This window comes from Gopherus evgoodei, chromosome 2 (assembly GCF_007399415.2).
Source record: "Gopherus evgoodei ecotype Sinaloan lineage chromosome 2, rGopEvg1_v1.p, whole genome shotgun sequence".
NCBI classification, from domain to species: Eukaryota; Metazoa; Chordata; order Testudines; family Testudinidae; genus Gopherus; species Gopherus evgoodei.
Window position 1 is genome coordinate 148,303,702 of NC_044323.1, and position 27,918 is coordinate 148,331,619.

The 27,918-nt window shown below is 51.3% G+C and overlaps 1 protein-coding gene across 1 annotated transcript; it reads left to right on the top strand.

The window, feature by feature from the left end:
• The first annotated feature begins 12,468 nt into the window (after window positions 1–12,468).
• On the top strand, window positions 12,469–27,287 carry NEURL3 (neuralized E3 ubiquitin protein ligase 3). The gene is given in 5 exon segments (XM_030549508.1): window positions 12,469–12,594; window positions 24,301–24,801; window positions 25,665–25,739; window positions 26,354–26,623; window positions 26,626–27,287. Coding segments are annotated over 5 exon segments (915 nt in total). The 5' UTR covers window positions 12,469–12,566; the 3' UTR covers window positions 26,667–27,287.
• Window positions 27,288–27,918: the final 631 nt, after the last annotated feature.

Consider the following 27,918-nt stretch of genomic DNA (forward strand, 5'->3'; position numbering starts at 1 on the left):
GTTGGTATACCCTATTGGAGATTAGCCACCAGTCTTGGGGTGTATCTGCCCTATTTCTCAGCAGTTCGTCCTGAATTTGGCATCCTCAGTTGTGACCCACTGAGGCACAGTTACAAGGACTGAGGGAGTGTCTATAAAATCATGACTGATGTGGAGAAAATGAATCAGGAAGTGTTATTTACTCCTTCGCATAACACAAGAACCAGGGGTCACCAAATGAAATTAATAGGCAGCAGGTTTAAAACAAATAAAAGGAAGTATTTCTTGACACAACACACAGTCAACCTGTGGAACTCCCTGCCAGAGGATGTGGTGAAGGCCAAGTCTATAACAGGGTTGAAAAAAGAACTGGATATGTTCATGGAAGATAGGTCCATCAATGGCTATTAGCCAGGATGGGCAGGGATGGTGTCCCTAGCCATTTTGGTGCCCTATGCAGGGGGGGAGGCCTGTCCCCAGGCCTCCACGGAGGGAGGGAAGGAGCAGGTTTAGGAGGCAGGGGGTAAACCACCCACCAGCACGAGCCAGCGGAGTAGAGGGGGTTGGGGCTGGGTCACTCCACTTTCTACCACCTGGTGAGTGCAGGGCAGGCTCAACCCCTGCTGCTGTCCTCAGGGGATGGAGTGGGAGCAGGGCTGGGGCAGAGCAGAGGCGGGACCATGGGTGAGAGGTGGAGCAATGGTTGGAGCAGCACACAGATGCATAGGGCACCAGGAAATGTGGTGTGCTAAATTTCCTGGTGCCCTACACAGCCGTGTACTTTGCATATGGGTAGGGACATCCCTGGGGATGGTGTCACTGGCCTCTGTTTGCCAGAAGCTGGGAATGGGTGACAGGGGATGGATCAATGGATGATTTCCTGTTCTGTTCATTCCCTCTGGGGCACCTGGCATTAGCCACTGTTGGAAGACAGGACACTGGGCTGGATGGACCTTTGGTCTGACCCAGTATGGCCATTCTTATGTTCTTATGTAATATAATCACACCAGTTTCAATTATTTTGGTCATTTATCTGAAAATACCTGTCAGCAAGTATTTCTGTAACAGTACAGACAACAAAAAATCAGGAAATGTGTTTTGAAAAATAGATTCCTTACTAGGCATATTAATACCTAACTCTGAGTAATAATTCATTTACATTATAACACAGGAATATACTTCCTGCACCCCTCATAAAATATCTGGGTTGGAAGGGACCTCAGGAGGTCATCTAGTCTAGCCCCCTGCTCAAAGCCCCAGATCCCTAAATGGCCCCCTCCAGGATTGAACTCACAACCCTGGGTTTAGCAGGCCAGTGCTCAAACCCCTGAGCTACTCCTACCCCTGCAAAAGTAATGCAAAGGCTTGGGGGGAGTTGGGGTAAGGTAGGAGCTGAGGGAGAGGGAATTAATTGCTGGGTGGGAGCCTGGGAGTGAAAGGGTTGGGGGTCGGGCTGGGGAGGAAGTATGGAACAGAGGTTTTTTTGGTAGGGGGGTTGTTAGGGAGCTGGGATGCCTTCCCCATGCAGACCCTGGCTGACCCCAGCTTCTCCCATTCAGTCAGGCACATCTGCCCCTATCCCCATGTGTCCCTGCACTCCAACTTAGCCACCCTTCCTCTCCCATCCCCATGTGTTCTTGCACCCCCTCCCCATCCTCATCCACCCCCTCCCCACATCCCCATGTGTCACTGAACCCCCACTCAGCCACCCCCAACTCATCTCCATGTGGCCCGCACCCCCTCCTCCACTGCAGCCCCATGTGTCCCATCTGCAATGAAAAAAATTGAAACCACTGGACTAGAACAAAGTCACTTATATTCCTGCCTGGAGTGTGGACAAGGGGGAGTTATACTGGAACAGCTCTAGCAGAAGGGTGGGTTCTGCTACAGTTAGATTGGGCAATTTCCCTTTGTAGAGAAGCCCCTTGTTGTTATTGGTGTTGTTTGGACGAGAGAGTAAGTGAGTGAGTGTATAAAGATAGATTAGATAGATAGAGCGAGGGGGTAGATGGGGATAGATAGATAGATAATGGGGTGGATGGGGTAGATAGATAAATGGGGTGGACGGAGATAGAGCGAGGGAGTGGATGGGGATAGATAGCTAGATAGATGGGATGGATGGGGATAGATAGATGGAGGGAGTGGATGGGGATGGGTGTCCGTGGGAAGAGATAGAGAGAATTTGTGATGAGTGATACTTCTTGCTTCTTATAATCTCTGGCAATAACAACATTCCTGTTGAGGCAAGCAGGGCAGGTGGGAAGACGCTCTTGCCCCGTGTGTATTGCATATGTGGTGTTGTTCCCGTCCATGCCCCTGGCTCTGTGTCCTGACTTTGCAGAGGGGACTGTAGTCTAGCAGTTGTGGAAACCTCTGTTAAAAGAAATGGAGCATTTCCCAGAAATGAGTGTCGATGCACTAACAAACAAACGAAAGGGAGGGGGAGCAATGGACAGGGCTGGGCTGAACTCCAGGGAGTCCTAGTAGAAGTGAAAGCAAATAGGAAACTCGCATTTGTGGGTCTGGGATAACAGCCAAACCCACAGTGAGCCAAGCTAGTGCTGGATTAGTTTCACTTTCTCCTAGCAAAAGCTGCAAAGTGGATATGTGTAGGACAGGGGTCAGGTTCTAGGGGGATAATGTTGTGGGGCAGGCTGGATTTGGGGGGAATATTAAGGGCCAAACAGGGAACTTTCAGCTGAAGAGATCTGGGAGGAAGGGGTCCCAGCAGCAGAGAAGAGTCTCTGCCTAGAACAGGTCCCCACCTAGTCCTTGTCCAGCCTTCCCTGCTGCTGGAAACCCAAACTGGATTGTACGTTTGTACTCCATGCAAGATCAAATTGGGAATGTGCGGGGTCATTCTAAACCCCTCTTCCTGGACTGACCAGCCCAATGGCCTGGAAAAGCAAACACCCAACTGCATGGGGGCAGGACACAAAAAACTTGTGTCTGAAATTTGCAAATGTTCTGTATCCGCAGAAGTGAACCAGCTACAATGTCTGAAGGCTCAGGGAGCAGCAGTGCCCATAGATGCAGTGTCAGATTAATGCAGAGGCTTTGGAGGCTGCAGCCAAGGACCTCTGACTAAGGGGGGGCCCTCCAGGCCTTCTGCTTCTTTTCATCTGGCCTGGGGCAAGTCTCCCTGCTCCATTCCAGACACTGGTCCCCAAGCCTTGGTGCACACCCCCAGACCTGGAGCTGTAAGCACCAGCACCCCTAGGTGAGGGGCATTCAGGGAATCTCTGTGTGCTGCCCCTGCCCCCAGCCAAGGGGAGCTGTGGAGATGGTGCCTGTGGCACAGGCAGCATGTACTGTGCAGAGCAGCTTGGCTTCTCCACCTAGACATACACACCACTTCAGGGAGCAGAGCAGCACAGAGCCAGGGCAAGCAGAGATTCTGCTTCAGTTCTGCTGCACTGCCATCAAGGAGCCACCCAAGGTAAGTGTCTCCCAGCCAGAGTCTGCACCCCACACTCATTCCTGCATCCTAGCCCCATCTGTGCCCCCCCATCCCCTGAGCCCACTACCCATCCCATCTAATAGTCCTGGGCCTACAGCAGAGTTAATCCAGACCTGGTCCCACAGGTCAGGGGAGTAGCCATCAGACATCTGCTCATATAACCTTGACAGACCCCAGTCATCAGCAGGTGGGATCAAACCTGGGACCTCAGTGCATGAGCCTCTACAGTATGAGCCACGACCCACCTGGTTGTGCACTAAGGCTGTAGCACAGACTCATTTAACTCTCTCTAAGTGGTCTCGGGCCCACTAGATGGGACCTACACCACCCCCAGGAGGTGTATGGCTTGCATAGAGGCCACCCAGCTAACTGCCTGCTTGCTTCAAACAATGCTGATCCTCAAACAATGCTCTGAGAAGTCACATGCTTCCTTTCTGTGTTTGGATTCCTGATGGCTCCCGGACTTTGCCTCTGTCACCTGAAGGCAAATGCTATTTGGCACTTGTCCCAGCCTTGCTTCAACATTTTTGTTAAATATTTGCCCTGTGGTGCCCTTGGAGCAGAGATAAGGGATTTTTATGCCAAGTAGATGCAGATAGACTCAGCCTTCTGGCAACTCAGCCCTGAAAGGAAAAGACAGGTGGTGACACACGACTTATGAGGACAGGATGAGGGAACTGGGATTGTTTAGTCTGCAGAAGAGAAGAATGAGGGGGGATTTGATAGCTGCTTTCAACTACCTGAAGGGGGGTTCCAAAGAGGATAGAGCTTGGCTGTTCTCAGTGGTGGTAGATGACAGAACAAGGAGCAATGGTCTCAAGTTGCAGTGGCGGAGGTCTAGGTTGGATATTAGGAAACACTATTTCACTAGGAGGGTGGTGAAGCACTGGAATGAGTTACCTAGGGACGTGGTGTGTCATAAACAGATTGTTAAGGGTTAATGTCTCTTGTACCTGTAAAGGGTTACAAGGAGGGAACGGGACACCTGACCAGAAGACCAGTCAGAAAACAAGATACTTTTAAATTTGGGCGGAGGGAAGCTTTTGTGTGTATTCTTTGTCCATTGTGTGTTCTTCTCTTGGAGGGTCTGAGAGAGACCAGACATTACTACAGGCTCTCTAAGTTTCTTTCCAAATAATAAGTAAAAACAGGCAGTTTAGGCTTTCTGATTGTTTTACTCTATTTGCAATTGTGGATCTGGCTGGTTAACTTTTATATGTGTAGTTGCTGGGAATATTTTGATTTGTATTGGTACTGGGGGGAAAGTCTCTTTCTGGTGTCTGTAAGCTATAGGACTCTGTAATATTTACATCTTGAAGTTACAGAGATAATTCTTTACTTTTTCCTTTCTTTTATTAAAAGATTTCTTTTTTTTAGAGAACCTGATTGGGTTTTTTTTCTTGTTTCCCTTGTGTTATTCCAGGGGATTGGGATAACTCACCAGGATGGGTGGGGGAGACGGGAGGGGGGAAAGAGAGAATCTCTCTCTGTTTTCCTTGAATCTGTTTGCCTCTTTGTGGAAGGGAAGGGAGATGCTTCTCTGTATGGTGATTTAAGAGGTTGGATCAGTATCTCTCAGGATGGCCCAGGGAGGGAAAGGTGGGGGAATGGGTTATTTCTCCTTGTTTTAAGAATCCAAGGGATCTAGGTTCTTGGGGTCCCCAGGGAAGGTTGGGGAGGTCAGAGTGCCTCAAAACACTATATTTTTGGGTGGTGGCAGCGCTATCAGATCTAAGCTGGTAATTAAGCTTAGAGGATTCAAGTGCTAGTATCTCATTTTCTGAACTCTAAGGTTCAGATCTGAGAAGGAATGCTATGACATGGTGGAATCTCCTTAGAGGTTTTTAAGGTCAGGCTTGACAAAGCCCTGGCTGGGATGATTTAGTTGGGGATTGGTCCTGCTTTGAGCAGGGGGTTGGACTAGATACCTCTTGAGGTCCCTTCCAACCCTGATATTCTATGACATGTCGGTGTGTGCTTCTATTGTGACAAGCTGGGCCCCTTCGTCTCCACCTGCCTGGCCCGAAGGCTGAGCCAAAAAGTTCTGGAGAACAAGCCAGCCCAGTCCTGGTCTTAGCTGGGCACAAAGGCAAGCCATAACCCCGAGTCCCAAAGACAAGCCCTGATGGGGACAAGCATCGGATCCTGCCAGCTGGGGACAGAACTCCAAGTGCCCGTCCTAGCCTCATTTCCCCCAGTTCTGGGTATCTCGTGCCCACCCCTCACAAATTCCTCATTCACTGGCAGGAGTGATAGCTCTCTTTGCCCTTGGGGTTCTGCCAGGAGCACTGCTGGCCTCTGATGGATGGGGAACAGCTGGAAGAAACCCAAGGCCCGCAGCAGGTAGCGATTGGCACAACAGGGATAGTCGAGGATAGTCGAGGATCGTGGCCCCACCAAATACAGTGATTTCACTGATGTATTTGAAAAGAGAAAAGCAGAGTCTGTACTCCCCCATGAGACTATGATGCTCCTATAGTCTTACAGCTGGGGGCAACATCCTGTCCAGCTGGCTTTATGCCATAGCTGCATCTGCGCTGGCTATTGTATGCACGTGCCTTCAGGAGAATTTGGCCAGAGGTTTCACGTGAAAATCCACTTCCCTTGCTGGGCCCCTGGAAAGACGGCAGCCTCTGTCTCTGTGTAGACTACTGGCCATTGAACCAGATCACAGCTAGAAAGCGGTACCCGCTGCCCCTAATCCCAGACCTGTTGGACCAAGGCGCTGCTTGGATAGTCACAAAGCTAGACCTTCAGGGGGCATATTCCTTTGTGTGCGTTAGGGCCAGAGCTGAGTGGAAGACCGCCTTTCGGCCACTGGGAACATTTAGTGATGCCATTTGGCATTGCGGCACCGCATTAATGATGTGTTTCAGGACATCCTAGATCAATACAAAGTTGTGTACCTGTGATGATATACTTAGTTTTTCAGACAGTCCCAAACAGCGCACAATTCATGTTCGAGCTGTCCCAGAGAGGCTTTGACGACATGGGTTGTAGGCCCAATTGGAAAAGTGTGCCTTTGACTGAGTTTCCACTGACTTCCTGGCTTCAGTCTGCCCCTGAAAGGGATCAAGTTGGATCCAGAAACGATGAAGGCGGTCCGCAATTGGGCAGCCACTGGGAACATCCACAAACGTCAGCATTTTCTGGGCTTCATCAATTTCTACCGCCAGGTCATCTCTGAGTTTTCAGGCAGAATTGTCTCACCTCTCATTCTCCATAAGCATCCCCAGTTCAGCAGGACTCTGGAAGCCCAGCGTGCCTTTGAGCACCTAAAACTTGCATTTACAGGTGCCTCCATACTCCTCCACCCTGCTGCCACACGAGCCTTCACTGTGGAAACAAATGTCTCCAATGTGGCAGTTGAAGCAGTGGTCTCCCAGAGGCATCCATGTGCCCTTGGGCAGTGCGTGAAGCCCCCCTTCAGGGAGGCTAGTCCCTCTCCTATCCCTTTCACCCCCCTCCCCTGCCCGAGCCCCCCACTGTGGCCAAAGGAGCCCTGTCTCAGCCAGTCCGAATACTGGTCCACCAGCTGGCCCTGGTCGCTGGCCCCAGGCCACCCTGGCCGCCCCAGCCCCAGAGCACCGACCAGTCTGAGCACCGGCAGGACCCAACCTCGGCTGGCTGGCCCAAGCACAAACCCCAGCCACCCCAAGTCCTGGGATGCTGGCTGGCTAACCCCAGCCCAAGCCCCCGCCTGCTTTGAGGGAGAGGCTGAGCAAGGGAGGGAAGAGGAGCAGCCTGGGCTGGGCCATGGGGGAAGAGCGGGAAGTAGGAGGGGGCCTCAGGGCAGAGCATGGGTGGGGCCATGCCTGGCTGTTTGTGCAGGCTTAACCTCCCCTGGCCTGCCATACCCGCCACCCAGGCATGTGCCTTTTATTCTAAAAATCTCATTCCCACTTATCAATAGTATGAAATCCTGGACAAGGAACTTCTGCCCAGTCAGCCAGCTTCGAGGAGTGGTGGCACTACCAAAGGGGCCCAACACCCAGTCCAAGTATACATGGCCCTTAAGAACTTGGAATAGTTATGAAAGGCTAAAGCCCTCAGTCAGAGACTGCTCTACTGGGCCCTGTTCTTCTCCTGTTTCAATTTTACTATCTCCTATCATCCAGGTGCTAGCAGCGGCAGAGCAGACACTCTATCCTGAAAAGCGGAGGACTATGCTGATTGGAAGAGACCCAATCAAGAGACCTACATTCTCAAATCCCATAACTCTCTTGGTGTGATAATGCACCTGGACCTGCTCAACCTAATCTGCTCAGCCTCTGCCCTGGGCTCTCCCCGGGCGATCATGAAGCCATCAGTCAGGAAGTGCATGAGATCTGAGATGGATTGACCCTTGTGAGGGACATACATATGTTCCCCCCAGCTGTCCTCATGTGTTGGCCCTGTGGATGTGCCAAGGATCCCCTTGGTGGGGCATTTCAGCTGTTCCAAAACCCAGGGCCTGGCCTCCTGTTTCTTTTGGTGGCCTTTCATGCATGCTACCACGCAGGTATATGTAACCTCCCGTGACATATGCACCCACATTAAGGTGCCACACAGCAAACCCTGTGGGCTCCTCCAACCTCTGGAAACTCCATCCAGTCCCTGGTCATCCATCTCACTAGACTTCATTGTATCCAACCATCTTAACTATCATCAGTCACTTAATGAAGATGGCCCACTTCATGCCCTGCACCCAGTTACCTTCCTCTGAGGAGACTGCCCACTGTGGGTAAACCAGGTCATCCGCCTCCATGGACTCTCTGAGTCCATTGTTTCTGACTGTGGTGCTCAGTTCATTTCTCACTTCTGGAGGGCGGCCCTCCAATTGTTGGGATGACACTCCTGCCCTTTCTTCAGCTTATCATCCCCAAACACATGGCCAGAGAGAAAGGTTGAACAAAGTCCTGGAGCAGTATTCCAGTGCTACTACTGTCAGAATGACTGGTCCTCGCTGTTACTCTATGCAGAGTTCTGATATGATAACACTGAACACTTCTCTACAGGACAAAGCCTTTTTTTTTTTTTTTTTTTGGTAAACTACATCTTCTACCTCTGATCTTATCCTGAACTGCCCACACCCTCCCCTAAGCCAGCCATTTTGGAATGGGTACAATTGATCCATCGTAGCAGGGGGAGCTAATGACCCACCTGGAGGAAGCAAAACAGGACTACAAGCGGTATGTGGACCAACAACAACAGAATGGTCCTGACGTTCTGTAGGCCAGAAAGTATGGCTCTCAGCAAAGCATCTCTGTATTAACAGACCACCCCGTAAACTTGATCACCAATTCTTCAGCCCATATCGAATCTACCAACAGATTGATCCTGTCGCTTTTGAACTTCACCTGCCTTGTTCTCTCAGAATCCACCTGGTATTTCATGTGTCCCTACTGAAGCCATATGTGGCCAACTCCTTTCCCTGCTGGACCCAGCCATCCCCACACCTGCGCACCTTCAGGACTATGATGAGTATATGGGCCATAAAATTCTCAATTCTAAAACGAAGTGGGGTAAGTTGTGGTATTTGATTGCAGGATTATGGGGCTAAGGAGCGATCCTGGGAGCCTGCTGAAAATGTTCCTGCTCCCAGACTTGTAAAAACCTTTCAAGAGAACCCACACCTATTGCTGCCCTAGGGAGGCAGGTTAACATGATGACCTGGGTCTTGAACCCACAGCTGGGTGTGCCTAGACAACTGCCATATCCTGGTCTCCACCCAATCTCTGCTGAGAAGTCATTAGGACTACAGTCACAGCCAAGGCACCACCCACAGGAGCCATGACTGGAGGATCACCCAGTTCCACTGATTGGTCCAGCTACACTGCATTGGATCCTGCTTATATCTGCCTCCTGCCCCCACCCTGTTCTGGATTCACTGGTCCTGCCTCACCCCTGTTCCCATTGTGCTCCTGCTCCATGACTGATCCTTGCCTCTCCTCTAGTTCCTTTCCTCAATTCCACCCTCAGTTGCCAGTCCTGGCTCCAACCCAGCCTTGACTTCTGACCCTGACTTGACTCTTGACTCTGGCATCTGACCTCAGCTTTGATCTCTGACTCTGGCTTGACCCCGGCTCTGGTAACTGGCAGTTGGCTCTGGTGCTGACGCACAGCTTTGTTTCCCAACCGGGACACCTGCTCTGACTCCTGGGCCAGACCACCTACATCCTGGTCCATAGCAGAGGGGCTCCCAGAGTCAGATCTTCCCTCTTAAAATGCTGCATCGCCATAGGCAGTGGGCCAGAACCCTCTTTCCTGGACCAGGCATCTGCTACTATATTTTCTTTCCCTTTAATATGCATAATTTCCATGCCACATTCTTGGAGTGTTTGGAATTGGTGCCTTTGATTCTGTGAAATCAAATGAATGGGAAGTGGTCAGATAGTACACTGAAGTTCCTGTTTAAGAGCAAGGGTCTTAATTGTTCGATTACCCACATAATGGCATAACAGTCTTTCTATGGCAAAGTAATTCTCCCCCTGTCCCTCTATGCCACGTTCTTAACTTCCAGAGGCTCAGACTTTTAAGATGAATAAAGCAGCAGAAAAGGCAGGATGAGTGAAGAAACGCAAGTTCACCAAGCAGCCTTTGGCAGAGCTGTCATATCTAGATTGTGGTTGTGAATTTATATATTCGTGTAGATGTAAAACTGTGCTCGTAATTTGTCCTGCAGTATTTAGCTCCATCTCACAGCCAGGCAGGGAAGGGCTGCGTCCCCAACCAGGCGAGGCTAGATCCAAGCACTCAGCACTGTACAGCTCAGGAAAAGGTAAGGGACGGGCCATTAAAGTTAATGGCAAAACATTGAAACCCATTGAAACTGAAAAGAAAACTCTGGTCTTGGGAAATAAAGGAAGGAATTCCCCTCACCTGAATCACCACAATCTGAGGAAGAAAAACCCCTGGGAAAGCGAAAGAGATTGAAGAGAAGGCTTCATGCTTCAGTCACCATTCCAAGGGACATGTGTCCATCCTGATGACGATTCTGCTCAATAATGGGTTCTGCTGCTTCCTATCTCCCAAGTAGTGTGGACCAAAGCATGTTCATTTTCATTATCTGAGTCAGATGCCACCAACAGAAGGTTGATTTTATTTTTTGCTGGTTTGGGTTCTGTAGTTTCTGCACTGGAATGTTGTTCTTTTAAGACTTCTGAAAGCATGTTACACACCTCGTCCCTCTCAGATTTTGGAAGGCATTTCAGATGCTTAAACCGTGGGTCGAGTGCTGTAGCTATCTTTAGATATCTCACATTGGTACCTTCTTTGCATTTTGTGAAATCTGCAGTGAAAGTGTTCTTAAAATGAACATGTGCTGGGTCATCATCTGAAACTGCTGTAACATGAAATATATGGCAAAGCAGGGGACATACAATTCTTCCCCAAGGAGTTCCATCACAAATTTAATTAACGCTTTTTTTTTTTTTAACAAGCTTCATCAGCATGGAAGCACGTCCTCTGGAATGATGGTCGAAGCATGAAGGGGCATACAAATGTTTAGCATATCTGGCATGTAAATACCTTGCTATGCTGGCTACAAAAGTTACATGCGAATGCCTGTTCTCACTTTCAGGTGACATTGTAAATAAGAAGAGGGCAGCATTATCTCCTGTAAATGTAAACAGACTAGTTTGTCTCAGTGATTGGCTGAACAAGAAGTAGGACTGAGTGGACTTGTAGGCTCTGAAGTTTTACATTGTTTTGTTTTTGAGTGCAGATATGTAACAAAAAAAAATCTACATTTGTAAATTGTACTTTCACGGCAAAGAGCTTGTACTACAATATTTGTATGAGGTGAATTGAAACACTACTTCTTTGGTTTATCTTTTACAGTGCAAATATTTGTAATTGATTTCAATTACAACACAGAATATTATATATATGAAAATGTAGGAAAAACATCCAAAGTATTTAATACATTTTAAGTGGCATTCTATTGTTTAACAGTGTGATTAACACTGCAGTTAATCGCGATTCATTTTTTTGAGCTAACTGCATGAGTTAACTGTGATTAATCGACAGCCCTAGTTTCTACACAGTCGTGATACACCATCTCTTCCCAGTGCACTGCCGCTCTGTCCTGAGTCAATGGGAGTGTTCCATACCCAAGAGGTGTCTTGGGGCTTGTGACCGGGGACTGGGCAGCAGCTGATCCAGCACTCTGGTCCCTGCAGCTGCAACTGCTGGCACTTCGCACACTGGACTATGGGAACTGGGCCCCGCTGAGAGACTGAAGACAGTCTGGAGTGAGTTAAAAGCTAATAACCTTGTTAACACCAAGGAACAAGGCACAGGCAGGAAGCGGGAAGAGAGGAAGTGAAGAAGCTGTAGGCTGGTAGAGTCAAGGCCAGAGGAGGCTCTCCTCTGGGGGCTCAGGAGGGCTTAGGGTGTGTCTGCATTGCAGTTAGTCAGCTGTGGCTGGTCTGTGCCAGCTGATCGGGCTCATGGGACTCAGGTCTGGGACTCTTCTGCCTCTCAGGGTCCTAGAGCCCCAGGCTACTATTAAAGCTGCTGCACAGTGGGTACAGGGCGTGGGAACAGACTCCATAAAGAAATGCTGGGTGGTCTCTGAATAGTTTGTCTGTCTGGAAAGAGGCAGGAGCAGAGCCCCCCCCCCCACCCGTCACAGGGATTATTCCATGGACTGGAGGCTCTGGGGCTTTCCTGTTGGCTCTAGAAGTGCCCAATGTTGCCCCTGCTTGCAGCACATGGACACCAGAAGCTCCAGAGTACCACCCCAGTTCAGAGCCTAATCTCTGAGGCTGCCTGCATTTCTAGGGGAAAGTACCTGGAGCAGGATTCTGTTCACCGTGAGATCAGCTCCCAGCCATGGGAGCACTGCTGGAGGCAGGAAAATCCCTACTATTCCTCCAGGCACGAAGCCAGCTGGTCAGTTTAAAATGAATATTGGTAATCCTCAAAGCACAAAGAGTCATATCATGTGACAATGGGAGTGTCAGTTGTTTACTCGCTGGGGGTGTAACCTGATCACCACACAGAGCTGCTATAAAAATGAGTCTGGCTGGCATGGGGGCCGGCACTGCACAGCTGGAGCTCCTGATCCCTCTTGAAGCGAGAGGACAGAATCTGACTTTCAGGGCTGCCTGAGGTTGTGAAGAAAAGCCTCACCCAGCCTGCAATGGGGATCAGTTCAAGCCAGCAGCCAGGTAAGAGGGAACGATCCTGACACACTGCATGGTCCTGTCACCCGGGGGAGAGAGATGCAGTAGCCTGCGGTACAGCGAAGCAGCACCTGCACTGGCAGGTGGGGGATGGAAAGCGATGGGTGAAATGCAGAAGGTGTGGATTGCAACCTGGCTCTTGAGCTAAATGCCAACATTTGGGATGCGAGTTCAGCCCAGTCTCAGTGGAAGGATAGAGCTGTGGAGCATGGCTGTGTGATATACCCTGATCATGTCAAATCCTGGGGCTGCCCCAGCCTGCCAGGTGCTACTTGTAGATGGGCTTTATCTGCTCCCCAGTACCATAGGAACTGGGCACCTCCCAGGTATCCTCTCTTGTGGGGTTAGCCCTATTGCTGGAGTATGGACCAAGCGCAGGGAGACAAAAGGTTTGCTTGCCTGCTACATTAGTCCGCATCACAGGGCTGTACATTTGAGTGAGTGTGTGACTGGCCTGTGTGGACACTGCTGGTGCCCTTGTGCAGGCTAACAGAGCACTGTTTTCAGGACTGGAGTGACACACACTAGAGAACTTTCAGGATGTGCAGCAGGGGCTACACAAGCCAGTTAGCAAGCAGCAAGCTGGCACCAGCCAGAATTGACCCCTCTGGGGTGGACCAGTGTACTGGGTAGTCAAGCCCACGGAGTCTGTGGCAGAGCAGAAGCTGGTCTAAGGGCCAGGCTAGAACCAGCAAAGCATCCCTCAGCTGCTGTTCCTTACAGCTTGCGGAACCACTGCTTTAGCTCCAGGAGCAGGGGCTGGTGCTGAAGATTACGTAGGAGTTGCTGTGGCTCATTGCCCTGCCACCCAGGCATGTGTAAGACTGTGTCACAGACTGTGCGGTGCTGAGCGCCTGTGGTGATGGGGACACAGCGATACTCAAGACAGGTAGCTCACCGTAAGGATGGGAGTGGAGAGGAATGCTAGGAGGCCATGACTCACCTTCCCAGAGCACTGTAAGATGGTTTGAACAGAATCCTAGAATCATGGGGCTGGCAGGGACCTTGAGAGGTCATCTAGGCCAGTCCCCTGCACTTGTGGCAGAACTAAATATTATCTAGACCATCCCTGACAGGTGTTTGTCTAACCTGCTCCTAAAAATCTCCAGAGATGGAGATTCCAAAACTTCCCTGGGCAATTTATTCCAGTGCTTAACCACCCTGAGAGATAGGAAGTTTTTCCTGATGTCCAACCTAAACCTCCCTTGCTGCAATTTAAGCCCATTGCTTCTTGTCCTAGCCTCAGAGGTTAAGAAAAACAATTTTTCTCCATCTCCCTTCCCAAGCAGAGTACTTTGCATTTGTCCTTGTTGAATTTCATCCTATTTACTTCAGCCCATTTCTCCAGTTTGTCCAGATCATTTTTCATTATAATCCTATTCTCCAAAGCACTTGCAACCCCTCCTAGCTTGGTATTGTTTGCAAACTTTACAAGCATGCTTTCTATGCCATTATCTAAATCACTGATGAAGATATTGAACAGAAACAGACCCAGAACTGATCCCTGTGGGACCCCACTCGTTATGCCCTTCTAGCTTGTCTGTGAACCACTGATAACTGCTCTCTGGGAACGGTTTTCCGACCAGTTTTGCACCTACCTTCTAGTAGCTCCATCTAGATTGCATTTCCCTAGTTTGTTTATGAGAAGGTCATGCAAGGCGATATCAAAAGCCTTACTAAAGTCAAGATGTATCACATCTACCACTTCCCCCACATCCACAAGGCTTGGTACCCTGTCAAAGAAAGCAATCAAGTTGGTTTGAAACAATTTGTTCTTGACAAATCTGTGCTGACTGTTACTTATCACCTTATTATCTTCTAGGTGTTTGCAAATTGATTGCTTAATTATTTGCTGCATTATCTGAAATTAAGTTGACTGATCTGTAATTCCCTGGATTGTCCTTATTCCCCTTTTTACAGATGGGCGCTACATTTGCCATTTTCCAGCCCTCTGGAATCTCTCCCGACTTGCATGACTTTTCAAAGATAATCACTAATGGCTGATATCTCCTCTGTCAGCTCGAGTCAGTGGTGGATTAGCCACTGGGCCAATGGGGCACATGCCCAGGGACCTGGCCAATTGGGTGACCCCAGAAAAATGGGCACACCTGCATCCCAACCTGCTCTGCCTGCTTGCCCGGCACTCCTGCCGGGGAGCAGAGTCAGAGCACTGGGACTTGCCCTGCTCCCCGGCAAGAGTGCTGGGCAGGTGGAGCAGGACAAGCCCCTTCGCCCTGACCTTGCTCCTGGGCAGGAGTGGTGGGGGAGGCCAGAGGTGCTGCAGATGGAAGGGGTCAGCAGGGCCCCCACAAATTCATATTCTGCCTCTGTCTTGAATATTCTAGGGTGTATTTAATCAGGCCCTCTTGACTTGAAGACAGCTAACTTGTCTAAGTAATTTTTAACTTGTTCTTTCCCTATTTTAGCTTCAGATCCTACCTCATTGTCACTAGCATTCACTATGTTAGATGTCCAGCTGCTACGAAGACTGAAACAAAAAAGTCATTTAGCACATCTGCCACGTCCACATTTTCTGTTATTGTTTCCACCCTCTCACTGAGTAACGGGCCCACCGTGTCCTTGGTCTTTCTCTTGCTTCTAATGTATTTGTAGAATGTTTTCTTGGTACGTGTTATGTCTCTAGTTAGTTTAATCTTGTTTTGTGCTGCTGACTTTCTAATTTTGTCCCTGCATGCTTGTGTTGATTGTTTATATTCCTCCTTTGTATTTTGATCTCATTTCTATTTTTTGTAAGACTCTTTTTTGATTTTCAGATCATTGAAGAGCTCCTGGTAAGGCAGGGTGATCTCTTGCCATACTTTCTATCATTCCTACCCAGTGGGACAGTTTGCTTTTGTGTGCTCAACAATGTCTCTTTGAAAAACTGCCAACTTTCTTGAACTGTTTTCCCCCTAAGACGTGCTACCCATGGGATCTTGCCTACCAGTTCCCTGAGTTTGCTAAAGTCTGCCTTCTTGAAATCCATTATCTGTATTGTGCTCTTCTCCCTCCTACCATTCCTTAGGCCTGGTCTACACTGGAGGGTGGGGGGGCGGGAATCGATCTAAGATATGCAGCTTCAGCTACAAGAATAGCGTAGCTGAAGTCAACGTATCTTAGATCGAATTAAAATTACTTCGTGTGCTCGTGGTGCGGGATCTATGGCTGTGGCTCCCCCGTCGACTTTGCTTCTGCCTCTTGCACTGCTGGAGTTCAGCAGTCGATGGGAGAGTGATCGGGGATCAATTTATCACATCTACACTACACGCGATAAATTGATCCCCAATAGATCGATCGCTACCCGCCAATGTGGCAGGTAGTGTAGACATACCCCTAGAATTATGAACTCTATCATTTCATAATCACTTTCACCCAAGCTGCCTTCCACTTTCAAATTCTCTACCAGTTCCTCCCTATTTGTCAAAATCAAATCTGGACCACCCTCTCCCATCTTGGCTTTCTCCACCTTCTGAAATAAAAAATTGTCTCCAATACATTCCAAAACCTGCCCAGTCTCCACAACATTCCAGCTGCGGGCTGTTGGTGGAACTCATGTAAGAATAGACCCACTGTGTTTGTTCTCGGCTTGAGCGCACGTTACTTATCTCCAGCAATAGCTAATCTACCTAGAACAGTAGCAGTGCCATAAATCATGTTATTGCGGACTTTCCCAGCACTACATATTGTATCTGTTGTTGATGTAGCAATCTCAGATATGGCTTTGTGAGCGGCTGTAGCGAGGGAGTGGCAGGAATAGTGGGTATAATCCAGGCCACATTCTGCTCCGAGTTTTGTCTCCCATTCACAGCACTGCTGGCCAGCATGGACAGAGCACAGCAAGCCGCACTCATTGCCCAGCCCTGGGGCAATGCCAATTGTATCACCAGGGCCTGGAGTGAGCCAGTCTGAAAGGTGACAGGCACTGGGTCCTGTTAGCTAGGGTCTTGGGCATAAGAACATAAGAACAGCCATACTGGGTCAGACCAAAGGTCCATCTACCCAGTATCCTGTCTTCCAACAGTGGCCAATGCCAGATGCCCATGGCCATTGAGTTCAATGGGAGCTCCCCTCAACTGATGCCAGGACAGGATCTGGTGAGGAAAGAGAGACAGCGAGCCCTCAGGGAGCATACTGTAGGTTTGCAGAGCCTGTAAGTGCCTTCCGGAGGGGCTGTCTCTGTTCTGCGCCTGCACAGCGCCTGGCACAACGGGGCCTTGGGCCAGGCTTTCCCGCCATGCAGGCAGTGAGAGTAGCAGTGCCTAGGCCTAAGCAAACAATCAGGGACGGCAGGCCGCTGCCCCGAGGAGTTTACAGTTACTCACACCCAGTACGAACACAGGCAACAGCTCGGGGAGGGAGCACAGTGATCAGTGGTGTGGAGACCAGCCGAGGGAAGTGGGTTGGTGAAGGAGGAATCTGATGGGAAGGGAGGAGGGGGCTGCCAGACAGGTGTGCCCAAGGACCCTGGGGCAAACCTAGGAGGTTGCAGGTGTGAAGCCAAGGGGCCTGATCCTGTTCTAAGGTGTAAGTCAGGAGTCATTCCTGGGTGGGGGGGGCAGATTCACTGTGCAGCGAAGCAGGGAGTCTGGGCCCAGACTAGGGGAAGGAGAAGAGCAACCAGCTGTCCAGGCACCCTGAACAAACTGTTAGGAAGACACCATCACCTGAGCGGGTGAAGCCAGGAGGAGCCCTGGAATCTGGCTGAACAGACATTCTCTGCATATGAGCGAAGGCAGCCTTTCCTTGGAAAGGCCCCAGGGCCTTGGCCTCGCTACGTGCAGAGAGAATTGGCAGAAATGGCATGGAAGCCTTTTGATTTGACAGATTTCACATTGGCCAGGTGAGAGTTGGGAGTTCCAGCCAGACCTCTGAGAGCTACTCTAGCATCAGTAGCTATGTTACAGCAGTGCCTCATGGCCCTAATCAAAGGGGTCCAATTATGCTGTGTGCTGTACAGATATGACATGGGCCAGATCTGCACCTGGAGTAAATTGTAGCTTCAGTTGCTGGGGTCTATGAGTAACATTCTTAAATGATGCAGGTCCCATTTTCAAAAGCAATGGAGTCAATTACGGTCAGATTTTCAAAGGGGTTTAGGCCCCTATAGATGCAGTTTGGCGCCTGCAGGGATTTGCAAAGCACCTGGCTCCCAATGAAATTCACATGGGATGGGAACCCAGGAGTTTCTGAAAATCTCACGAGTCACCTATTTGCATATTAGGTGCCTAAACGTGGTTACAAATTTGGCCCTTAGGAGCCTAAATTTCATTGAAAGTCAATGGGACTTAGGGGCATAATTGTCCAAGTCCCTTCTGAAAATGGCTCCTAAATCACTAGGTCCTTTTTGCACAATGAGACATGGATGGAGTAGTACCGATTTACACCAGCTGAGGATCTGGCATGTTGAGGAATGAGCCTTTCCCTACCGCAGAGAACTTGTGCTGATGGTAGAGCGATTCCCCCTCTCTCTCCTGATCTGCAGCCCCTTCTGCTCATGCCCCTGTGTGCTGACCAATCCAAGACCAGAAAGATGGCCACACTGGGTGGTGCTTTTATGACACAAATAGGGTCTTCAGTGCTTGTTTAAGGGGGTTCATTTAGGTACCAAACTAATTTCACTTGTGCCCTGGGTTGGGAGGAGAATGTCAGGCCATATCATAAAGCCCTGGCTATCTCTCTTTCCCTCACTCTGTTTCACTCTTCTGCATTCTCCTCTTCCCTCCTCCCCAGAAGGAATCACTAGACAGACTACATTCCCCTCTCAACCCTGCCAGCACAGCCTAGTCCAGGCCAGGCTCCAGTGCTGGAGCAAGGTGGGGCTAGGAGACATGTTCCCTCTAGAACAGGGGTTTGGAGGCCCCCCTACTCCCCGCAACATGCCATAAAAACTCCATGCCCCCTCCAGCCATGCTAAAATAACTGTTTTACTGCATAGCCAGTGGTTTAACAGCTGCATTAAATGGATAGTTATACAGCTACACACACACACATCTATAATAATAGAATCATAGAACAGCAGGGTTGGAAGGGCCCTCAGGAGGTATCTAGTCCAACCCCCTGCTCAAAGCAGGACCAATCCCCAACTAAATCATCCCAGCCAGGGCTTTATCAAGCCTGACCTTACAAACCTCTAAGGAAGGAGATTCCACCACCTCCCTTGGTAACCCATTCCAGTGCTTCACCACCCTCCTAGTGAAATAGTTTTCCTAATATCCAACCAAGACTTCCCCCACTGCAACTTGAGACCATTGCTCCTTGTTCTGTCATCTGCCACCACTGAGAACAGCTGAGCTCCATCCTCTTTGGAACCCCCCTTCAGATAGTTGAAAGCAGCTATCAAATCCTCCCTCACTCTTTTCTTCTGCAGACTAAATAACCCCAGTTCCCTTAGTCTCTCCTCATAAGTCATGTGTCCCAGCCCCCTAATCATTTTCATTGCCCTCTGCTGGACTCTCTCCAATTTGTCCACATCCTTTCTGCAGTGGAGGGCCCAAAACTGGACACAGTACTCCAGATGTGGCCTCACCAGTGCCGAACAGAGGGGAATAATCACTTCCCTCGATCTGCTGGCAATGCTCCTACTAATGCAGCCCAATATGCTGTTAGCCTTCTTGGCAACGAGGACACACCTTGACTCATATCCAGCTTCTTGTCCACTGTAATTCCCAGGTCCTTTTCTGCAGAGCTGCTATGACAAAAGTGGGAACGTTCTTAATGTTTTCTCTGAACACTATGTGGTGCTCAGTTTCTCTATGCATTTCTTAAGTATCTAGGTGGTGGGATAAGGGTGTGTGATTGTTGCAGAGCCCTAGAGGGCCAATGTGATGCTGTCTGCACAGAGAATGACCAACACCCTGTCTTCTGGCAACTGATGGCCTTGGCCCCTCCCCTGAAAGATGCCAACTGAAGGTGTTGGAGAACAAAGAGATCAGGTGGCCTCCTTGCCCGGGAAAGAGACAAAGGCCAGAGGAGGAGCTGGAGAGGGTTTCAGTTTGGAGCTGGCTGGGGAAACGGAGGGAGGCCCAGAACTGGGATCTGGGCTCCCTGCCCCGCAAGATGGACCTAACTGAGGGGTCCTATTTTCTGTACCTACAAGCTCTGTTTTAGACTTTGTTATTGTCGTCTAATAAACCTTCTGTTTTATTGGCTGGCTGAGAGTCTTGGTGAATCACAGAAAGTGGGTGGTACAGGGCCATGACTCCGCCACACTCCATGACAACCTACTTAGCCAGTCGGTCCCCAGCCTGTAGCAGTGCATGGGATTCTTCCATCCTAATGCAGGACTCTGCACTTGTCCTTGTTGAACCTTGTGAGATTTCTTTTAGCCCAAGCCTCCAATTTGTCTAGGTCACTCTGGACCCTATCCCTACCCTCCAGTGTATCTACCTCTGCTCCCAGCTTTGTGTTATCCACAAACTTGCTGAGGGTGCAATCCATCCCATCATCCAAATCATTAATGAAGATGTTGAACAAAACCGGCCCCAGGACTGACCCCTGGGGCACTCCACTTGATACCGGCTGTCAACTCGACTTCGAACTGTTGATCACTATCATTGAGCACGACAATCTAGCCAGGTTTCTATCCACCTTATAGTCCATTCATCTAGCCCATACTTCTTTAACTTGCCGGCAAGAATACTGTGGGAGACCATATCAAAAGCTTTGCTAAAGTCAAGGTATATCACATCCGCCAATTTCCGCATATCCCCAGAGCCAGTTATCTCATCATAGAAGGCAGTCAGGTTGGTCAGGCATGACTTGCCCTGGGTGAATCCTTGTTGACTGTTCCTGATCACCTTCCTCTTCTCCAAGTGCTTCAAAATGGATTCCTGGAGAACCTGCTCCATGATTTTTCTGGGGACTGAGGTGAGGCTGTAGCTCCCCAGATTCTCCTTCTTCCCTTTATTAAAAGATGGGCACTATATTTGCCTTTTTCAAATCATCCGGGACCTCTCCCGATCTCCATGACTTTCAAAGATAATGGCCAATGGCTCTGCCATCACATCAGCCAACTCCCTCAGCATCCTCAGATGCATTGCATCTGGCCCCATGGGCTTGTGCATGTCCAGCTTTTCTAAATAGTCCTTAACCTGTTCTTTCACCACTGAGGGCTGCTCACCTCCTCCCCATACTGTGCTGCCCAGTGCAGCAGTCTGGGAGATGACCTTGTCTGTGAAGACCGAAGCAAAAAAGCATTGAGTACTTCAGCTTTTTCCACATCCTCTGTCACTAGGTTGCCTCCCCCATTCAGTAAGGGTCCCACACTTTCCCTGACCACCTTCTTGTTGCTAACAAAGCTGTAGAAACCCTTCTTGTTACCCTTCACATCCCTTGCTAGCTGCAACTCCAGTTGTGTTTTGGCCTTCCTGATTACACTTTTGTATGCTGGAACAATATTTTTATACTCCTCCCTAGTCATCTGTCCAAGTTCCCACTTCTTGTAATCTTCCATTTTGTGTTTAATCTCACCAAAGATTTCACTGTTAAGCCAAGCTGGTTGCCTGCCATATTGGCTTTTCTTTCTGCACATCGGGATGGTTTGTTCCTGCAACCTCAATAAGGATTCTTTAAAATTCAACCAGCTCTCCTGGACTCCTTTCCCCCTCATATTAGCCTCCCAGAGGATCCTGCCCATCAGTTCCCTGAGGGAGTCAAAGTCTGCTTTTCTCAAGTTCAGGGTCCGTATTCTGCTGCTCTCCTTTCTTCTTATTGTCAGGATCCTGAACTTGACCACCTCATGGTCACTGCCTCCCAGGTTGCCACACACTTTTGCTTCCCCTACCAATACTTCCCTGTTTGTGAGCAGCAGGTCAAGAGGAACACGGCCTCTAGTTGGTTCCTCCAACATTTGCACCAGGAAGTTGTCCCCAACACTCTCCAAAAACTTCCTGGATAATATACAAAAGAAAAAGATAATATAGGTACAAAAATAAAAAAACCTGAATATTATGTTCAAATATTAATATGCCTGAGCCCGGCTGCCCGGGGCTGAAGCCTGAGCCCTGCCATGTGGGGCCTCTGTGGCATGGGGACCTGGCCAATTACCCTGGTTGCTGGCCCCTAACGCCAGCCCTGCTGTAGCCGATAGGTTCCAGTGTACCATTCAGGAAAATGAACACACTTATTTTGGGGGAATCCTGTGAGGAAGTGGGACTGTTCTTAATGTTTCCTCAGAATACTGTGTGGGTGCCTCAGTTTCTGGTCACCTGGCAACTAATGGCCCAGGTCCTTACCCCCTGCAAGGAGATGCTGAAGGTATGGGAGAACAAAGAGGTCAGGTGACCTCCTGGCCCGGGGAAAGGACTCAGCAGAGAAGGAAGGGCTGGAGGGGGTTTCAGTTTGGGAGCTGGCTGGGGATGAGGAGTGACTGCAGACGTGGGGGTCTGCCTCACTGGGCCCCAGAATGGACCCGGCCGAGGGGTCCGGTTCTCTATACCTACAAGCTCTGTTTTAGACTGTGTTCCTGTCATCTAATAAACCTCTGTTTTACTGGCTGGCTGAGAGTCACATCTGACTGCGAAGTGGGGGTGCAGGACCTTCTGGCTTCCCCAGGACCCCACCAGGGTGGACTCGCTGTGGGAAGCGCATGGAAGGGCAGAGGATACTGAATGCTCCAAGGGGAGACCCAGGAGGTGAAGCCGTGTGACCTTCTTGCCCTGGAGACAGTCTGCTCCAAGGGAGAGGAGGCTCCCCAAAGTCCTGACTGGCTTGGTGGGAAGCAGTTCCAGAGCACCGCCCGGGGACTCTGTGACAAACCCCAAAACCTGCTCACGGCCCCCTGAGCCTCCAGTTGAGAGCCGCAGGGCTAGAGGGCTCTTTCATTCGGGCACAGGCCAGAATCTTTAGAGGGTGGGGAAGCAGGCAAAATCGCAGACCGTTTGGCTGCCTGTCTGGCTAGAGTTCGCTTTGGCACCTGTCACCATCGTGTCTAAGGCTGGGATCTTCAGAAGGCCCAGCTCCCACTGACAGCCAATGGGGTTTTGGTGCCTGACTCCCTTAGGCCTTTGAAAACCTCAGCCTAAGGCTTTGACTACCCTAGAGATTACAGTGGCACAGCTGGACCCAGGCCAATGAGAGAGAGCTATCCCATCAGCTTAACCCCTCCAGCCCCAGTGAGCGGCAGGACCTATTTGGCGGGAGGAGACACTCCCCTACCGACATAGCACTGTGCACACAAGTGCTTGGGTCGGTGTAACAGAAGTCGCTCAGGGGAGTGGTTTATTCAAACCCCTGGGTGATGTAAGTTCTGCCGCCATGGGCTGTAGTGTAGGTGTAGCCATAACAGCTTTCTAGCTGCTCAAATGCCTCTTCCCGGCAGCGTAGTAGCTGGGGAGGAAGCCGCATTTGTTTACATAGCTTGTGTGCCAGCTGGCTGTTCAGGAGCCAGTGGAGTCACAAGACCAGGCTGCAGATATATTCTAGGGTTGTGATTAGCTGCCGCTCCCCATGATTGGCCAGACAGCAAGGGTGATAAATCTGGAAACAGGAGAGGAGAGGTCATAGTTGCCTATATAAGACCAAGCCCCTAATATCCTTCCCCAGTGGGGCAGTCAAACCTCTCCCAGTGAATGACCCTGACAGTGCCCCAGTGCTCCTGGTTACCCAGATTTCTCATTGCCCGGCTCAGAACCTTTCACTTTCTTTCTGGCTTGAAGTAAAATCCACAGTGAATTCAGATAAGACCCACGGTTGTTTTTCCTCTCAACATGATTAGTATCTTTGACTCAAGAGAGAGGACTCCTGGCCAAGGAGGAACAAGGATTGCAGCTGCAGCTGGCCTAGAGAGATAGTGCACAGCAGGGAGATGGGCTTTCCTTCCTTGGGATAAACAGCCTGGGAAAAGGATCAGATCAACACAGGGAATTCCCCAGGGGAGGGGAATTCCAGCCTAGGAGATTGAATTCTCCTCTCAACCCAGGAGACCAGGCCCTTCCAGGGTAGGGCTAAGGGAGACGAGGTAGGAAGGACTGAACTGATGTGCTCGGGAGATAGTGTTGCTTCCATGATATGCTGAGGGATCCCTGGTGCATAATGCGAAGAAGGCTGTGAGGAGAGGAACATGGGGAGTGGGTTCAAGAAGGGTGTAGTCCCTGAGGGCAGAGGACCCTGCTGGCATTGGTGGGTGGGGTTTTGAAACAGACAGATCAGACAGTTCTTGGCATTGTCCCTTCTGCTTGGTGGCTTGGGGAAGACAGCACTGGGGTCAGGCTCTTGAAACCCTACAGAAAGATGGGCCCAGGTACACCCTGAACTTGATGATGGGAGCAAGATACGTGTCCTGTGGTTCAGAGGCAGAGCAGCACAGGGAGGAGGCTGGTCTCTACAGATAAGTAGGGGTCTGCTCTCAGGGGTTCTCAGACTCTCCCAGACAAAGACACTTCCCCCATCTCGCCAGAACCCCCTTCCATTTAACACTATGGGAAGGGCAAGGTGGCTGTGTCCCCTACATTGCAAACACTGTACGGGCGTAGCTGTGGAGTAACCCCACGGCAGTCAGTGGGGGCCCAGGGTGTCACACTGGAGCCTAGCCTTCAGCACTCTGCCCCCCAATCCTGGAGGGCCTGTGGCAGGGGGTGGAGTGCACTGGTTAGATGGGGCTGCAGATGGTTGGCCTGGCAGGACTGGGCACAGAACCTCTAGCAGCTGCACGGAGCATCACTAGCTCATTCCTTCCTTCTGTGTCTCACACAGGCGTGGAGAATAGTGACGGGGACACTTCCCAGGCCCTCTTCTTCCACCCCTTCACCCATGGCTCCCAGGTCCTCCTGGATGAGTTCCACCATGTGGCTGAGCGGGCCAGCAGCTTCCATGATGGCATCGTCTTTACCAACCGGCCCATCCAGCTCCACGAGAAGGTGACGCTGAAGATCTTGAAGAAGGAGCCCTGTTGGCATGGGGGGCTGAGGGTGGGCTTCACCTCCATGGACCCCTCCAAGATGGACCCTGGTCACCTCCCTCCATTTGCATGCCCCCACCTGGTCATGCAGGGGAAAACCTGGGCTGCAGTCCTGCCGGACCAATGCATAGAGGAAGGCACCATCCTCACGTTCTGGGTGGACCACAGAGGCAGAGTTTTCTTCCGCAGCCAGCAAGAGGCCCGGAAATTGCCCCTGCTGAAGGGCATCCCCGTGAATGGCCGTCTCTGGGCCATCATTGATGTCTATGGACAGACCAAGGCGGTTCAGATTCTGGGTGAGCATGCAGCAGCGGTTCAGATTCTGGGTGAGCAAGCAGCAGCGCTGGGGACTGATGCCTTGGGCTCATGGTCCACACAGCGCATCTGGGGAGATCTTTCATTCCCTCCTGCCTGAGCTGCAGGGGCCACCCCACACGGGGTGGGATTGACGGCAGCACAGGGATGGAAGCCAGGGGATGACAGACATGGCGATGACTGGCTGCCCTGCTTGGCTCAGACGGGGAGCTCTGCAAGACACAGCTACCCTTTGGAGTGTGGGCATAGAGAGGCAGAATGCCCTGCCCTGACTGCCCCTCCTCACACCCCCCGACTGTGGGGGCTGCCCTCACTGCCCCACCTCACAACCCCTGACTGCGGAGGCTGCCCCGACTGCCCCACCTCACACACCCCTGACTGCAGGGACTGTCCCACCTCACACCCCACTAACTGCGGGGGCTACCCACACTGCCCCACACCCTGGCTGGGGGGGATTTCAGAGGAGGCCGAAGGATCTATGTGACCAGCTGCCCCTGAGCCCCTGCCCCCCCTTGTGCCCTTGGCTAATCCCAGCCCATTTCCTGTCTCTGCCCATGGTGGGGGTCTTGGGGGGCAGGGAGAGGGTGGGTGTGAGGAGAGGGTGGGGATTCCCACATTGCAGGAATGCCGATCTCCCTGGGAGATGCGATCCGATTTCCTGACCCTCTGGGGCTCGGCACAGACACCTGCCCTGGAGGGCCTGGCCCGGCAGCTCAGGGGGCTGTTGCAGGGTGGACTCTGGCCCCCTGGAGTGAGCAGCAAGGGACTCGTTCCCTCTGGGGTCCGTTGAGAGGGGTTTATATTTGTTGAGGCTAATCCTGGACTCTGTGTTTTCCTCTTCTAGATCCCACAAGGCCCAGTGGAGGCATCTGTGATCCTGCCCCAGCGCCCAGGCCATCGTATCCTGCCAGGCCTCATGGTCAGTGGCTGAAGGTGGCTCTGACCACCGGCTCCTTCTGATCCATTTCCTCTTGGGGCATGGAGCCAACCCGGGATGGGCCATGTCCCAACATACATGAGAACGGCCAGACTGGCTCAGCCCAGTGGTCCAGTCAGCCCAGGATCTCATCGCTGGGTGCTGTGCCTGGCCTGTGGTCAGCCTTCCTGGACAGAAGGCCCTTGTAGCCCTAGGAGCTCTGGCAGTGTGGAAGCGCTGCCCATCTGTCCGTTCTGGAAGTCCCAGCAGAGACAGGCTCCCTCACCTCCACTAACCACTGAGGGTCACCTGAGCAGCCAGGGACTGTTAACTGCAGCCCCAGGTGCAGGGTCGGAAGCGAAGGGGACAGCCCTTGGACAGGCTGTGTCACTGGGTCAGCTGAGGGTGTGTCTACAAACTGGTTACCAGACCACTGTTGCAGCGGTTGTGTGTGTGTAGGGGGGTCATTCCAAGATGGAGGGGAAATCTCTCTGGTCCTAGCTCACTAGTGCCCAGGAGCTCTCCAGGGCTGGGAGGGGTGGGATAGGGCAGGACATCAGTCCAGCAGGGGAAGATGCCTCGCCTGACCCTTTAACGCCATGCTCCTGTCTCCGCAGCGCCGGCATGCAGAGATTACAGCTCTCTCTCGGGAGGTGACGTGAAGGAGTGTGTCATTTGCTGCTCACACGAGGCCAATGCTCTGCTGCAGCCCTGCGGCCATGCCACTCTCTGCTACTGTTGTGCCCAGGAGGTGTTCCACAACAACCAGCCTTGCCCCTTCTGTCGGGAGAAGATACAGGACATCGTCCAGGTCATCCCGGGAGCTCCAGCTCTTGGAACATGTCCTCCTGTTGGGAACCAACCATGGCCAGGCGGATGGATGGAAGCAGGGGTGGGGGGGTTTCTGAAACCTGCCCCAGTGAAGGATAGAGCTCTTCCCCCCAGCACAACCCTGCTGCTGGCTCCTCTTGCTGTGGGGGTCTTGGCCATGTCTTCTCCCCCCTCACTCTCTGCACCTTGCACAGGTGATGACTCTCCTATACTCTCCCTGGCCAGGCTGTTCTTAACACAAGCAATTCGCACAGAGCAGGGGAGCCAGGGGGCAGCCCCCATGACGAGGGACTCAGCCCAGCAGAAACAAGGAAGGTGATGAGCCAAAATCAGGAGGCTCCAATTTCCTGTTGTTTCTCATGTATTCTGGGGAATAGCCCTTGAGAAATCTCTAGCCTTCTGTCCATGCCAGGAATGGGAGTTCAGATGCAGGGAGCCCAAACCACAGTCCAGCTCCAGACCCCAGCAGCACTGTGTGGGACTCAGATTTAGGTCTGAACTCCACTGCTCCGGCCTGTCTCTGGGGACAGGCCTTCCTGGCCCCACCAAGCCTTTCCTCTGCCCCCTGTCGCCCCTGGAGTGGGGTGGACACTGTTCCCTGGGGAGAGCAGGGACATGCCAGCCAGAAGGGAGAATGGAGTGGGGAGGCAGGGAAATTTTCATGGGAGCCAGAATTAGTCTGCCCAGTTCATCTCCTGCCCATGTAAATGGCACTACTGCCTGTAGTAACGTCAGCCCCAGCAGCATCCACCCATGTCTGGAGAGAGCAGCTCTGGCTAACGCTGTATATATGCTGAAATGTATGTAAATGTAATGAGGTCTCAGTCCCTCCCCGCAGCGGGTAACTAGCTCCGTTGTGCAGCTTGGTGTGTCTCACACACACGTGCACTCAGCATCTCCCCCAGTGAACTCAACCTGCCTGCCCAGAGCGTCACAGCCAAGTGGGCGGCTTTCACTTACTCAGGAATTTGGGGCCAGGCCAGATGCCATGGGAGTCAGTGGGAGCCTTTCCATTTGTGCTGAGGGGCTTTTGATGAAGCCCTGAGTGACAGAGATGGGCCTCGTCGGGGCAGATGGATCCAGGGTCAGCCGGGGGCCTCAGGTTCCAGGAAGCTGGGATGAACTGGGACAGCAGCTTTTCTTAACGCAAGGGAATTCCCCCTACCTCCTGCAGTGAGGGGGAGGGATGCCAGACCACAGGGGCCTGAGCACCCTGGGGGAGTGGAAAATACTTGGACTTTCCTGCTGCTTTGGGGAGGGGAATTCCATGGAGCCAGCCCTCCCTACACTAGGCACTCATGTGACCCACACCCAGGGATGCACAGGAGGGAGATGTGGACCTTTGCTTTAC